Source organism: Adiantum capillus-veneris, chromosome 21, assembly GCF_014529385.1.
Source record: "Adiantum capillus-veneris isolate H3 chromosome 21, ASM1452938v2, whole genome shotgun sequence".
Classification (NCBI taxonomy): domain Eukaryota; kingdom Viridiplantae; phylum Streptophyta; class Polypodiopsida; order Polypodiales; family Pteridaceae; genus Adiantum; species Adiantum capillus-veneris.
The window spans coordinates 74,138,798-74,155,300 of NC_140951.1; the positions used below are offsets into that span (position 1 = coordinate 74,138,798).

The 16,503-nt window shown below is 44.2% G+C and overlaps 1 protein-coding gene across 2 annotated transcripts in view; it reads right to left on the reverse strand.

Annotated features, from left to right (window-relative positions):
• Nucleotides 1-12,928, reverse strand: part of LOC147431159 (uncharacterized) — a 64,401-nt gene extending 51,473 nt beyond the window's left edge. Inside the window, exons 1-6 of one of the 2 annotated variants that reach the window (XM_086493811.1) lie at nucleotides 12,784-12,928; nucleotides 12,674-12,710; nucleotides 12,530-12,584; nucleotides 12,281-12,408; nucleotides 11,694-11,731; nucleotides 11,518-11,606 (exon numbers count right to left, since the gene is read on the reverse strand). In XM_086493811.1, the coding sequence (XP_086349937.1) occupies nucleotides 11,518-11,606; nucleotides 11,694-11,731; nucleotides 12,281-12,408; nucleotides 12,530-12,584; nucleotides 12,674-12,710; nucleotides 12,784-12,821 (385 nt within the window). In that variant the 5' untranslated portion in view covers nucleotides 12,822-12,928. The remainder of the gene's footprint in view (nucleotides 1-11,517; nucleotides 11,607-11,693; nucleotides 11,732-12,280; nucleotides 12,409-12,529; nucleotides 12,585-12,673; nucleotides 12,711-12,783) is intronic. The other variant, XM_086493810.1, reaches the window with a different exon arrangement.
• Nucleotides 12,929-16,503: the final 3,575 nt, after the last annotated feature.

Genomic DNA, 16,503 nt, shown 5'->3' on the forward strand with positions numbered 1-16,503 from the left:
ATTCATAGAAGTCCGTACAGTGCCACGTCAGCATGTCAGAGTGATTTTCTGATCATCCATATAGCAACCACGTCATCAGTTTACGCCATGGTGTGAATGGGTGTGTGTATCCTCTTTACTTTTAGGCCCCATCGCAAGGGGTATCATAAGTTGGTAAAACTTTTAATAATTTCGCCCACGTTGGAGAGAACTTCTTCTGTTGGTACTTCTTCTAGGATTTAGAACCTAGGTCCCTCGATCGAGATGTGAAAGTTGGCTAGGGTAAGGGTCGGGGAGCCCAAGATCTTTAGTGGCTTGACACATCAAAAGTTTGTGACAGGAAGACACCATCCAGATCAACCTATTAGCTTTGGAGTCTTGGCATTGTTTGACAACCATCTCTCCCATCAGCTTGGAGAATTCCATCATAGGCATTACATCGTCATCCATCTGTACACATCTTTGGTAGCACATCGGCTCCACACCATTTGCATCTTAGCAATCGATGACCATCAATCGGTGGCAACCACACAACTGATGTGCCGCCATTGTACTAAGTTAACAAATATCGCGAAGGGGCACCAACATTTGAGGCCAATGCTCTTTTGGGGTGGAACTCCGCCACTCCGTGTCTCGTGTGCCATGCATCTCTTTCAGTTCAGTTATTTTGAAGTGCTAAAAGTCTGTTCAATCTCTTCTTTTCGTTGGCATGTGGTGCCATCCTGTTACACTTCCTTTGTTGTCATAGGCCACTAACAAATCTTGATACTCGCAATCAACATCTTCATGTTTCAAATGCATGTCTTCAATGATGGGATCTGCCATGTCGAATTTCAAATGCATGTCTTCATGATGGGATCTGCCATGTCGAAGAAGTTATGTATGCAAATATCCATGCTAGGATTTCTTTATGTCGAGGTGGTCGGGGCGCACACCAAGTCAACTATCCTCTCGCACGCGCACCACAAGTGTAACCCCCATTATACAATGTTTACATTTCCTACGCTCAAAGCAGACGGTCCTACGTGCAATAGCAGGTCCTGTAGTTCCCTGAGTGAGAGAAGCGTCCTTGGGCAAAAAGCTACAACACACACTCAAACACTAGAGAGAAAAAAAACATGAAGATTAGATAGTACAAAATCACATAGCTCTGATATCAATGTCAGGTGCACCGGGATTGAAATGGTGATAAGATCTAGACTTTACACTTCCACTAATATTTACTTGTTTCCTTGCTTGAATGTGTGCTACTTATACCTAGCATGAATGATGGTTCCTTTTAAAGAGAGAATATGAGAGAGAGGTAGAGATGTGTAGAGAGAGAGAGAGGGGTTCCATCCAATCCTCTCAAGGAACCCCCACACCGTTGCTGATGTGGTATTTGCTTTTGATTGTGTAAATGGAATGTACACACATGTAATACCTCAATGCAAACTCTACTGACTCGAATGGGGAATGTTGCCACGGTAACTCTTCAAAATGAAGCAGCTCCGAGACTGATTTGATGCACCTTTTGGATCTTCTTGATGAGGGGTTCCTGATGGCCACGAAGGGGTAAATTTGGGGCTGATTTGCGCTCCGGATTTTAGAGGAAACTGTCAAAGTCGACGATGCAGAAGCGTAGAGACCAAGGGGAAAAAGAGTGAGTGAGAGAGAGAGAGAGAGAGAGAGAGAGAGAGAGAGAGTCTCTCCTGAACCAACCAACCTTGGCAATGAAATAATTGATATAAACACAATGGGGGCTGAGGGTTGCTTATATAGCAACCTCAGTAAATTGCCCTACCCAGACTTTGACAAATAAGTAGCCAAACTAAATAATGGAAACACATTGGGCAATTCACTTGAGATGCCAAAACTCTAACACCCTCTCTGCAGCTCATAGTGGACATAAATAGTGAGACCAAGTCGATGAAGAAGCAACCATGAACACCCCACACCAGCAGAGGATCCTTTCCACTGGATACACCTCGGATTTGCTACCCTCAGCTTTGTTCCTTAGAAGATGCCATCTTGAGCATCGGTTGCCTTGTAGAAAATTGAACTGCAGACCACGCCACGTCCAAGAATCTCCATTCGGGAACTGTGAACACATGACGTTCAAAAATACTTTCCAAGTAATGAACTTTGAAACACACGTCCATAATCTGACCAATAACAATGGATTGGTGCACTCATCCGTGGTGTTTTAGATACGTCTGATTGATTCCATGTCATATGCATGTGCCTTGACCTACCGGTTCAAACACCAATAACCTGAACTCCAACACATGGGTCCAAATTAATTATATGGAGCACTGTTTGCCCCTCTGTACCACTCACAAGCCTCTCTTTGGTTGAAGCTAGTGCCGACAACTGTCATTTGACTAGAAATCTGACGTCGAGGCCATTGTGGCCGCCGCCACATGTGCCATGTCAATCTCCTATATCAAATCTTTACTATCGTAATCTTTATACAGCTTGGCTTTGATCTTGTCTATCTGTGAGTTCTTGCTTTTGCCTTTGGCTTCAAACTCCCGAGCCAAACAAAGCGTCGTGTCACATTTATAACAATTGTGGTCGGACCTCATGAGCAGTTCCTCATCTCGGTGTAGCGTTCTCCATCGTCGGTGCAATGTTTCAAAACGCAGTCAGTAGGGAGAGCCATTCTAGCAGTGGACCCAACGCTTTGAAACGCTAGTTCTCCTAACTGCGTAGCTCGACCAAGCGTTTTGATACGCAGTCGCCAGTAGCACTTGACGGCTCCATGGCGCTGCGTTCTGAACGCCTAGGCAACGGCAATTTGGCGAGACGCTTGTCACAACGTTTTGGAACGCTTGTAGTGGAAGGTGTACGCTATGCAAGTCAACATGGAAAATCAGCGTTTTTTGCTTCATCTCGAGATGCCGATAACAAAGTTGGCACCCTCCACATTAGAAATTCGTAGTGAACTGAAGTGCTTGGTATCTAAAGAGTCTTCAAAGAGGGTGCAATTGTCACAAAGTGATGACGTGTCTGCCCGAGAGCATGCGGGAAACCCTAGGCCTGACTGCTGCTGAAAACCCTAATTCTGCAAACCCTAACCCTAAAACCTGCAAACCCTAAAATCTGCCAAAAACCCTAACCCTAACTCTAAAACCTGTCCTAAACCCTAACCCTAACCCTAGCAGCAGAGGATAATTTCCAGATAATGCGCTAGCATGCTGACGTGGCACCGTACGGAAAAAAGCACTTGATCAGCCCAGCGACGCAAATTGCCAGCTTTTGGCTACTCAATTTGGAGCTTGAGAGAGAGAGAACTGCTTGCTTTATTTCCCAAACTCAAGAGAGGGTTTGTGTGAGATAGAGAGAGAACACTTTGCTTTTGGATTGGAGGCTTTTGGGCCTCTGCTCTTGGGCATCCCTTGTAAACTTTAAATAAGCGGTGAGGGCTCACTCTGCAGAGCATCTGGACGCAAAGTCTGAGAGTGAAACCCTAACCGCTCTCTTGTACTTTGAACATTGATTAATACATAAAGAAATACCGAAAGGGGCGCCAGTCTTTGGGGCCAATATGTTTAGGCACGGAACACCGCTGTGCCAGTGCAAGTCTATTGTGATCTGTGAATTGTTTTGAAGTGGTTATTTGGTACTGTCGTGATTGATTCTTGACTTGGGAGTGTCCAAGTCTGTTCCAGTGGTATCAGAGCACGGCCGATTTCTCTTCTACAAGAAATCCGATCCCCATTTTTTTTTTCTGCGGCACTTATGGCTTCACGCAAGGATCATCTGGAGATGCGGGCAGAGATCACAACGAAGATTTCGGCAGAGAGTATGGCCCACCTCGGCCTACTCAGGCGGAGCAAAGAGAGATGAAGCGTCGTCAATTGATCGGCGATGCAACAAAGATGATGCTCAGTTTTGCAAAGGATCCGAAATTGGTAAAATATATGGGCGAGACTTCTTTTCAAGAAGTGCATGCGCAGTGGGGCAGAAAACCACTACACCACCCCCGAAACCCGCTCTCAAGAAACCTTCTGATCACAAGCCATATTCAGAGAAGGAATTAAGAGAGGTGGTTGATGCACGGATTGCTCACCTTTTTGACGCGCAGAAGAAAGCCAAAAAGCACGGCAAAAAGCATAAGAAAGGCACTGACTTCTCGGGTTGTGGGTCGTCAGACGACATTTGACAAAGCAAAGAAACAGAAGAAGCATGTTCACTTTGAAGGAGTACCCAGTTCTTCTTCTTCTTCTTCTTCTGACAGTTCTTCTAGCTCTTCAGATTCGAGCGAAGATGACAAAAAAGGCAAAAAGCGAAGCAAGAAACAAGGCTTCGGAAAGGGCAAGAAAAAGGCAAAGAAGCCTAAATCTCGCCCAGTGACTGACAGTTCTACAGAGGACTCGTCTACAGACAGTTCAGACTCCGATGACGGAAACTTTTATGCGAACAAGAAGAATTTTTATAAAGCCAACCAGTATGACTTTATGGAAAATAAAAGCAAGAAAGTTCGAGAGTTTAAGGAAGGTGGACAGTCGATCAAATTTGACACTTTTTCAGGATACTCAGATGCTTCGAAGGCTTTGTCTTTTATACAGCAGTTTGACATCGCTTCCGCGGGAGGACGCTACTCAGAGCACTCCAAGATTCGAAGAGCTGCCTCTTACTTTACGGGGAATGCTCGAACTTGGTGGTCCACGCTTCTTTTAAACAAGACTGCGCCAGTTAAATGGCTAAAATTTAAGAAGCTTTTTATTTCTTCTTGGCTGACGCAACAGTATGAACGCGATATACAAGCTGCTTGGAACCATCTTCGAATGACCAGAGGGATACAGTGGATGCTTATTGCGAGAGATTCTGGAGCTCTTTTCTACCCGTCTCTTCATTCAAGAAGATCTCGTTCAGAGAACAGATTGAGCGGTTTACCTTGGGTCTACCTACAGAGATCCGAGATCACCGCTTGGAACAGAAGTCATCTTCTATTCAGGAGTTGATCTGTCATGCGAAACGGGGCTTTGCCATTCACTCTGACAGTTTGACCTACCCCACCGATGAGGTCAAGACACAATGAGCCGAACAGACTTCAGCGATGAAAGTAGAAAGAGAAAGAGCAACCTAGAAAAGAAGGATGCACGACCCAAGCTTACTCCTAAGGAGAGAGCTCGCTACATCAGGGAGGGGAAGTGCTTTGGATGCGGGGAACATGGACATATCTCCGCGCAGTGTCCTAACAAGGCACCGAATGAACAAGATGAAGAAAGGCCAGAAAGTTCAAAAGCAACTGAGAGACGTGGCAAAAAAGGCAGATAAAAAGCAGAACTAGTACCACATGGCGTGGAACCTGCACCGAATCAAATGAATGAAAGTACAAACTTTGCTGCTTTTAGGGCAAAGTGAAGGATCAGGAAGCTCTTTTGAAGGAGCCAAGGCCAACTTCTTTTCACTTGAAATTGGCGGCTCAATTTGGAATTACGCCCGACAGACTGACGCCACAGGCGGAGGTAGTTCGACTGGCACCCGGATACGGGATGTTGCCATTACACCGAGCATTGGCAAACTTCGTTTGCAATGACAGGGGTGTTCACGGCACGCGAGCCTAAACACGCGAGTGACGTTCTACTCGATATCCCTTGGTACCACAAGAACTACGCCGCGGTTGACTACCGGGCCGAGAAAGCGACTTTGACAAATGAAGGGCTCAGAGATTGTACTTGATGAACTTCAGTTTCTTTACTCATTCTTTTGGGAGAGAACTGAACGATGGATAAACGTCGAATATATTTTGACCTGAACAAAAGAACGCCAAGATTTTTCTCCACACTCATGCCGATTGCTTTTTAGAGGGCCTGAAGATCATACCATTGATCTGATACCTGGAAGCACGCCACCGAACCGGCCACCTTATTGTGTGAGCCGAGCACAGAATGAAGAGATTATGAACCAAGTGAAAGACCTCTTGGAAAAGGGTCTTGTTCAGCCTAGTACTTCACCGTATTGCTCTCCAGTGTTGTTGGTTTTGAAGAAAGACGGATCTTGGAGAATGTGCATCGATTATAGAGCTCTCAACAAAATCACAATCAAGAACAGATTTCCGATTCCTAGGATCGATGATATACTCGACAGGTTACAGGGATCCTCGTGCTTTAGCAGGATTGATCTAAAGAGTGGATATCATCAGATCAGGATCGCGCCGGGCGACGTCTACAAGACATCTTTTTGGACGACTTTTGGGTTATTTGAGTTTTTGGTGATGGCCTTTTGGCTTAACCAATGCTCTTGCGACACTTAACCGGATGATGGACAGGAATTTTCGAGAGTTCAGACTATTTCTTTGACGACATCATTGTTTTCTCCAAGAATGAGACAGAACACAGAGATCATCTGCTTCAGGTCTATAGGCATTACGAGATCACAAGTTAGTGATTAATGGAAAGAATTCCTACCAGAGATACACTTTTTGGGACACATTGTCCCGGCAACAGGAGTGCAAATGGATCCGGCCAAGATAGACATTATCCGTGATTGGGCCGATTTGAAGAATGTCCATGAAGTTACAAGCTTCTTGGGACTGAGTTCGTACTACAGGCGGTTCATTCGGAAGCTTGCAGAGGTTGCTTCCCCTTTGCATATCTTGACACAGAAAGGAGTTCCTTTCTCGTGGGGTTCCACGAGAGGTGACTGCCTTTCAGACATTGAAAGAGAAATTGACTACAGGACCAGTTTTGACTTTGCCGGACTTGCAGAAGTCATTTGAAGTATATTGTGATGCTTGTGGTCGTAGTCTGGGTGCGGTCTTAATGCAAGAAGGCCATGTCATTGCTTATGAGAGCTGATTGTTCTCAAGGCCGGAGATACCAGCACAGATTTATGAGAGAGAGCTTTTGGCGGTTATCCATGCTCTTACTCAGTGGCGGCATTACCTACTCGGAGCGGATTTTACTGTCTTTACAGACCGTCAGAGTTTGCGCTACTTCTTGTCACAGAAGCAGCTTTCGGAAAAGCAGATGATGTGGGCGAACATCTTGTCACAGTTTCACTTCCAGATTGTCCATGTGCAGGGACAAAAGAATGTGGTGGCAGATGCTTTGTCTCGGAAGCCGTTGGTTCTGGCTATTTCCGCAGATATGGTCGACCAGTATGCCACAGATACAGATTTTGCAGATGTTTTCACACGGATACGGGATGGGGAGACAGTAGCAGGATACTCCATTCAAGAAGGCTACTCGATGAGCAAAACCATGTTGTGCGTTACACAGCCGTTGAGGGAAAAGGTTATGACTGAATGCCACTGCCCACCCTTTACGGGTCACCACGGCATTGCTACCACCATGAAAGGGGTAGAGAGATACTTCTTTTGGCCGAGACTCAAAAAGGATGTGGAAGAGTTTGTGCGCAATTGCTTAGTATGCTAGAAGGTCAAGTTTGACAGGCATAAAGCACAGGGATTGTTACAGCCTTTACCCATACCCACCCGCAATGGATTTCATTTTTCATCTCCCGAGAACACAGAGTGGACACGATGGTATTTGGACTGTTATTGACAGATTTAGCAAACGGGCTCATTTCATTCCAGTGAAGAAAACAGTCAAGCCGGATCACTTAGCGAGACTGTTTGTGGCCCAGATCTTCAAATCACATGGCATGCCTGAGACGATTGTCTCCGACAGAGACCCCAGATTTACGAGTTTGTTTGGAAGGCAATTTGGGAGAACATTGGCACGCGGTTGCAGTTCTCGTCATCGTTCCACCCGCAGATTGATGGGCAATCTGAGATTGCAAATTCAGTGGTTTTAGATTTATGGAAGTCTTATATCTCAAATCAGAAGACTCAATGGGAAAAGTACCTACCTTTGGTGGAATTTGCCTACAATAACACGATACACTCTTCAACGGGGAAGGCGCCATTTGAGATTGTTGAAGGTGCTACGAAGGTTCCACCCTTCCTAAGCACGAAAGATAAGATTTTTGAAGTGGATGAATATACGCGAGACTTAGATACGGCCTTTGCCAAGGTTCGCGAGACTTTGCAGAAGTCTCAAGAACGACAGAAAAAGGCAACGGATCGCCATCGTCGCGACTTGAAATTGAAGGAGGATGATTGGGTGCTCTTACGTTTTGAGAAGGCACGCCTAAGAAAGAAAAAGGGAAAGGAGAGGCTTTTTCCAAAGCTCAGTATGCGATACTACGGACCTTTCCAGATCACTGAAAAGATAAATGATGTCTCCTTTCGACTGAAACTGCTTGATACTTGGAGGATTCACAATGCATTTCATGTATGTCTCTTGAAACCTTTTAGGGGTGATGTGCCTGATGATGGGGAGCCTGATGAGCAACCCGAAGTGGAAGAAAACGAGGAGATCCTTGTTCCTGAACAGATTTTGGCACATAAGGATACGAAGAATAAAATTAAAGTCCGAAGGCTGTTCTTTAAGTTCAAGAACTATCCTACATTGGTTGCGAAGTGGGTAGAGGAGGACCTTGCAGATACTCCTAAGATTGTGAAACTTTACCTCAATGCTTTTGGTTTAGCATAGTCTACTCCAAATGGAACCCAGAATTCAGCTTGGCCAGAAATCTGGTGCCGTGGGATGCACAAGAGGGGAGTCACTCCGCTCCTTTGTCAACAGATGCCTTGATTTAGATACTAGAGTCACTGATGTCTCTTTGAGCTTCAGGGATACTGAAAGCTGACAGTATTCTGCTGTATGACTTTATGAAATGGAATTCCTAATTATGATACTGATTTGTTCTTGACTTCTCTTAAGTGCAGGAACTGATAGACGAAATGACTGCAGCATTTTGGTCTGATTGATCTCGAATAGAAATGGTTGCAATAGGGTTAGTCAATCAGACATCAATGAGGTCCCGATTGGATCTAGATGCGATTGCTAGCTACATTGCCGATAAATCATGGTCTAAGATCCGAATGAATGTTGAATGTCATGTGATGTCTAGTGATGTCCTGTGATGTCCTGTGATGTGACTGTCGATAGGTACATGTGCTAGATGTGTGTTCCTAGTACGTAGGTACTAACAGTCAGTGTCTACTAAGACGGTTTATGGCCTCTGTCTCTTTTGCAGGCATAATCGAGGGCGATTACAATGCTTTCAAGAGGGGGGTTTGTCACAAAGTGATGACGTGTCAGTCCGAGAGCATGCGGGAAACCCTAGGCCTGACTGCTGCTGAAAACCCTAATTTTGCAAACCCTAACCCTAAAACCTGCAAACCCTAAAATCTGCCAAAAACCCTAACCCTAACCCTAGCAGCAGAGGATAATTTCCGGATAATGCACTGGCATGCTGACGTGGCACCTTACGGAAAAAAGCACTGGATTTTTGCGATGATTTTCAGCCCAACGACGGAAATTGCCAGCTTTTGGCTGCGCAATTTGGAGCTTGAGAGAGAGAGAGAGAACTGCTTGCTTTATTTTACAAACTCAAGAGAGGGTTTGTGTGAGATAGAGAGAGAACACTTTGCTTTTGGATTGGAAGCTTTTGGGGCTCTGCTTTTGGGCATCCCTTGTAAACTTTAAATAAGCGGTGAGGGCTCGCTCTATAGAGCATCTGGACGCAGAGTCTGAGAGTGAAACCCTAACCGCTCTCTTGTACTTTGAACATTGATTAATACATAAAGAAATACCAAAAGGGGCGCCAAGTCTTTGGGGCCAATATCTCTAGGCACGGAACTCTGCCAGGCCAGTGCAAGTCTATTGTGATCTGTGAATTATTTTGAAGTGGTTATTTGGTGCTGTCGTGATTGATTCTTGACTTGGAGTGTCCAAGTCTGTTACAGCAATGCCCCCCCAAAGGCGTGGAGGGCAAGACCATTGAAGGTTTCGGCTTCCCCATCAAGCTCATGGATCTAAGTGCATGCATGTGGACCTTTCTTCTTCTACAACGACCAATTTTGGACCAAAACCAACAAATTGCTATGGATAGCAAATCAACCATCCAGTTAGTGGCCTAATGGATTGACACAATTCTCAAGGAAACCAGAAAATTGTTTGGCTCGAGATTGTGAAGCCAAAAGCAAATGGACGAGTTTGCTAAAGGACAGAGGCCAAGGCACGCTTGACAAGGATGGCAGTACCAGTACTCAGTTAGCTGACTCGGTACCAAGGCAATGACACCTCCTTCTCCACGATTCTCTTCACAACGATCCGCCTTGCTCGCCCAAGGTCAAGGAGCGCGTAGCTCTAATACCAGTCATAGTCAACGATTCTGAAGCGTAGAGACCAAGGGGAAAAAGCGAGAGAGAGAGAGAGAGAGAGAGAGAGAGAGAGAGAGAGAGAGAGTCTCCTTAACCAACCAACCTTGGTAATGAAATAACTGATATAAATACAATGGGGACTGAGGGTTGCTTATATAGCAACCTCAGTAAATTGCCCTACCTAGACTTTGACAAATAAGTAAAATAAATACCTAAAAGCCAAACTAAATAATGGAATCACATTGGGCAGTTCACTTGAGATGCCAAAACTCTAACAGAAACAAGGGCTAAATGCTGGCTGCAAAAATGCAGTCAATCCATCACGTAAAGCAAGGCTAAAAACGCAGATGATGATAGAGCTAATGATAAGCAGCAATAGGAGCACTCGATCCAGCAAGGGAATGGCCAAGAAGAGGCTCAATGGATTGCCGAAGTACCAGGCTGCAACCGAGAGGCTAGCGGTGACAGATCCAGTGAGGGAAAGGGCTGTAATCTGAAAACGCTGGGCTGAACCATCGCCAAGGGGTAGCGCTAAGGCTGATCTGCAGCTAACACACCAGGGCTGATCTGCAAGAAACGCTAGGGTTGATCTGGCGCTATCTACAATTGATAGAAACGCTAGCTATTTTGATCCCTTTAAAGGTGAGGTAATTGGTTAAGAACCTTTTTAGGACTTAGGTAGGACAAAACCTTTATCAAAGTTTATAAAAAAATGACATTAATAAACTTGCCCAAGACAAAGTTTTGGGGTGAAACTATAGCACATTTGCCCATTCGGGAATCCGATTGACGTGAAGAATGGCTTGTTGGATTCCTCTAACCTAAAACCACATGCACGTCATGCCCGATGCCCACCATAGTGTAACAACATCGCTTGTACAATCCATTTATCCGAGAGGATTTCAAAATTGGAAACCCTACTCTAATGGACTCGTCCGGATATGCAGGTCCTGCGAACAGGCTCACAAAATTGCCGATACTAATCCTCCTAGGATTCTAGACACTCCTATTTAGGGATAGGTGGAATGTTGGCTTTGGAAGTCCATGAAGCATGTCCACGTGGCACACAAAGCCGTGTGCACATGCCACCAAGTAGTTGGTTTTTCCAAAAGATTGAGTAACATGAACTTTATTCTGACTAAATTTATGTTTCTCCATGTATCAAGGGATATAGAAGTGACTAGCACACTACCATAAGAATTTTGATTTCCACTTAGAACCACATACAGAAGCAAAACCAGTGGCGGGTTCTACACATGCAACATATAATGCAAATTTATATCTACTGCAAATTTATACCTACTGGAAGATGAGACAAACAGGCCTTGCAATGTACAACACCTTAAGCTAACACTAAGCTTAACTCTCCTCACCCAAATTGGCAATGTTCGTTATGTCCTTCGCAGGTGGAACAACAATTCGCGTGTTTGTTGCTTTCTCGATGTTCTTCACTGCCATCCCTCTGCAATCAAAGCATAATAAATTTACAATTCACTCTAGTGAGAATACTGTATAGAATCACGGCAGCTACTACAAATATCATTCATACCTTCTTCCTACGATAAAGCGAAGGTAGGGAGCTCCAACCTATACAAAAAATAAAACAAGAAATACTATAAGAGCAGACTCATCAGCAGAGAACAAGAATTATGTACATGCTAGAGCCTGCCATGGCAGCTGAGACAATTCTTCAGACCCATAGTCAACCCTTTTTTACCAGAAAATCCACTTTCTGTGCTTATGAGGCTGTTCTCGACTGTTCCATCATTCAAATGAGCGATTTTTTTTTCTTCATTGTTTATTTTTCTAAACGTTTGAACTTTTTCTTGGCTCAGTCAAACGTCATCGTCTTGGCAGTTCCCCTTCTCCATGACTGAAGAAAGAGCTGACAAGATCCACATTGAACAAACGATGCCAAAGCAACCAGAAGTGTCTACAAGAGATGCATAAGGGACTAAGGAGCCACTTTGCCAGCAAAGTGCATGCATGACATGAGAGACAGTGTCTCACTCAACAGCAATACAAGAACTTTAGCAAGAACTCCTGGTATAGCAATACCTACATACTCATCAGCAATGCAATCAAAGTAACTTGATTCTTAGAATTCCATGCATGTCTGGACCATGCGAATTGCACCTTGATGGAGGCTCTAAACTGTGTTTCTTTGCTTTGCTCTGTTTGCAGTGCATCTTCCGTTTCTTCTCCAGCAGCTTTGTTGTCAGGTATAATTGCAGGATTTCCCAATTTTTCTTCGTCATGAAAGCCTGCCATGGTACAAAAGAGTGATTGCACAAACCGCATGACAGTTATGTGAGTAAGCAGGCTTGTCACGTGAGTGAGCCGGTGCAAGCACATTCTGATAGGGGGGGACGCAAAATAGCTGACCTTCATTTGTGGAAGCGTCAGCTGAATAGCTGCAAGCAAAAACCTTTCTCGAGTCCTGGAGGGGCCCAAAACATACGTCGTCAGACGTTTGAAGCAGCGCTAGAGACGAAAATGCGAGGTCTAACGAAGAAAAGCTGTGAAAACCTGCGTTATTTGAGCTAAGGTTCGCAGCTGCAGGCCACTGACAAGCAAGAGGAGCAGAGGTAAAAGCAGATTCACAGACATGTACAATGTATGGTAAGAAGAGGGAATACCATGTGCTACGCAAGCGCGCTACGGTGCGCAGTGCCATCGCCTCGATCGCTCTGGGCAAAATGGCGACGCTGCTTGACGGTAAAATTTCCTTTCGCCACTAGATAGTGTCGCACACTATTACTTAACTTAGTCCAAACCTCCAAGACCTTCGGATGTGAAGGTTGTCTTGTCTGTAGCAGGAAGTTGGAAGGAAGGAGCCCTATTCAAGGCGTCTCTTTAAAACAAGGCCGTCACTAAAACGCGCACACGGTGGCTCTGCCTGGGGGAGGGAGAGAGAGAGAGAGAGAGAGAGAGAGAGAGACCTGTTTTGAGCGGCAATGCAGTGAGAGAGAGAGAGAAAGGTCAACAATGCTTTTTTTTACGCAAGCTATTTTTATTATGAAACCTACAAAAGTTTAAAAGAAAACCTAAACATGTGTAGAAGATTTGATAGGCACCATGCTTATATCACTACTTGCAAGCAAGCAGTACCAACAATTCATTTTATTTTCATCTTTATCATAAGGTCCTACTAATCCATGGTTATCAGAAATCTAGTAATGGTCTTACACAAGACTCTTAAAGTCCTAGAAATCTACTAATCCATGGTCATCGATAAAATTTGTATCTTCAGTAGCAAACACAATGTATTGGTGAAGCTTTTAGTGAGGATTGGAATTGCCTCAGCACCCCTTATTGCTCTATATGATCAAAAGAATAGATTATGTTAGTACAATCAATGTGATGGATGTAGGATTAGTTGGCATGAACTCTAATAATCTCCCACTTGAAGGCCAACATAACCCAAGTGGCATGTGTATGTACATATGTACAACCGCGAAGCAAACCTATGGCTTCACACTACACCCATCGTCTTCATGCAATGCAAACCGCTCGAAGGGTACGCTCTTTATGAGAGCATATGCTGGGTTGTCATCTGTATGAACCTTGTACCTCAATGAGCTTCCTAGCCAATATGTTTCGTATCACGTGATAACGGATTTTCATGTGTTTCGACTTGGGATGAAATTGTCATAAAATCTAATATCTAACTAACCCAAATAATTTTCTCATATTAAATTTGATCATTTAATGTGGGAGAATAAACGAGAACAAGAGTTAGAATATAGAATGTGTTTATTGATCTATCTCAGCACAACGGGACCAAAGTCAATGGGTCCAAATGAGAGATGGTATGTCAAATAGCATTGCTAGCTAATAGAGCTTGAAAGACCTTAGGGTTAGCTTCATTAAAGACCTCCAAAGGCTAGTGTTACTTAGACCTAGGACCTTAGGCAAGATAGGGTTGTGCTTGAGGTGGGAACCCGGCCCAAGATTGAGGTGCTTGTCATGCTTGCTGACTAAGGTGCTTGTCGCGCTTTTGATGACTAAGGTGCTTCATGACTAAGGTGCTTAAGGTGCTTCATGACTAAGGTGCTTGAGGGACTTAAGGTGTTCCAAAAAGTCAAATCATATCCCTACATAAGGGGGGGCGAGCCCTACAAGTAGAGGCATGAGAGAGAACACACACACACACACACACACACACACACACTCAAGGCAAGCCAAGTCTAAAGAGGCAACAAGGACACATGTCAGGCTCGTCCCCATGTTGCCCTCAAGGTTCCTAAAGCCTATTGTTGACCTATAAAGGAGTCCAATGAGAATTTAGTTATTTAATTAATTGTTTAAAGCAATATTCAAGCCCTCTCTCTCAAAGGGGAAAGGAGGACACTTGTCCAAATGCTACCATGGTTGCTTGATATGCACTATGCATGTGATTGGTTAGGCTTGCAGGGGTCCAATCAAATGCAAGGGTGAGCTACAAGGAGGGGTCGACCAAAGCAAGCTAGCGGTGTGCTTGGGGGGTATACTCTCACACATACACACACTCACATGCTCTCATTCTCACTTTGTGAAAGTGCAAGAACTCCATCTCCTTCTCCAAGCTTGAGAAGCTGAGAGCCTACACCAACACTCTTGGCTATGGAATGCAAATCCAACGAAGAGCCATGCTTCAATGTTTAAGCTTGTCATCTTCTTCATCTTCATTACTATGCTATTATGCTATGCTAAGCAACAAGAGTGATGATAAGTGAGAATGTTTCTTCTTCCTCTTTCCTACCCTCATTCCCTACTAGCTGTCTCCACCTTCGAAGGTGTTTGAGGTCTTGGGACTAAGGCCAAGGACAAGTTAATGCTTTCATTTAGCTAAGTTACGGGCATAATTGTGGTGCATGAAGCTCTCTATCTTCATTGCACCATCAAGGTTTTAAGGAACACAAAGCTTGTATTGTATCAAGTCTCTCTTTATGGGAAAAACTATGATACAAAAGCTTTTTGGAGGGTAGCCGGCTCCACATAAATCCTGTCCTTGTATGTTGTCAAGTTCTCTAATTCTCTCTCTTGTAAAGTATTGTTCATGCCAAGTTGATTAAGTATAATCATTATGTTGCTACCTCTAATCAAGTTCATCCTCTATTTTCTCAAAGTAGTCTCATAAAAATGCTCACTACAGTTTTCTTAATTCCACTATTCTCAATGTTCATAGTCCATTTTCATTACATTGGTATCATAGCTATTGGTTTCTCTTTTCTTAATTTCGCTATTCTCAATGTTCATAGTCCATTTTCATTACAATGGTATCATAGCTATTGGTTTCTCTTTTCTTGCTTAAGAAGAGAGGTCCTTAAGTTGTCATGAAAGGTTGGACATGTTCATTGCAAGAGGGTAAGTGGGACAGAGATCTATTATCCTGGTTGAAAAGGACTTAGTTCGAGGTACACCATTGGGAACTATAGACTTAATAATGGATTCTCTTGGGGATTGCCTTTGGTTTAACCATTATTGAACTACTAGCAAGCTCAACAAGGACCATAATCAATCGGGCAATGTTAGACCCTCTCCAGTACTCTTTGCAATCAACAGCCTCTAAGCCACGGGTGTGGCTGCTTGAGAGCTAATTTTCAAAGGTAAAGAAGAGTAGCAACTAAGGTTTTTGAGGGTACCAAAGCACAAAGTAGCATACACATAAGTTTAATTAGCATGGTTGACAGTAATAAGAGAGGAGAATGAATATTGACAACTTTGATTTTGCACATGAAGGTGCTACCTATGATGCCCCAATGTTCGTAAGCTATCTTGTTACTAGGTTGCAACAAGCTATGGGCAACCCTGCCTTACAAGCTGAACTTACCCAACAACTTCGTGCTTATGGGATTCCCCTTCCTCTCCAAGAAGAGAGAAAGCTTAGGAAGCCTCTTGTTGAGATTTCCAAAGAAGGCTCTCTCCGATAAGAGAAGAGGAGAAATCCAATGAACAAGAAAGAAGTGAATTTTCGAATTCCTCTGAAGATGTGGCTCCACGAAGACGGCGGTCTCAACAATCCCCAACTCCTCCCAAGAGGAAAAGATCATCCTATAGTCCTTCTCCTCGTCCGCTCCGAATGGGAAGAGAGGAAACAAAGGAAGAAAAAGGCAAGAAAGTGGTCACCCTCTTCTCCTTCTTCTTCACCTTCCTCCTCTTTTGACAAAAGCAATAGTTATTCTCCTAGAGAATACAAGAGGAGAGGAGATCGCAAATCCTACCCTGCTTGAAAAAGGTCCCAAAAGCTTTAGGAGTTCAAAGAGGGAGGAAAGAGTATCTCTTTTCTCACCTATGATGGCACCTTTGGCCTTCATTCAGCAGTTCAATGCGGCCTTTGGAGATGAGGGTTTCACAGAGTCCTCCAAGCTACGCCA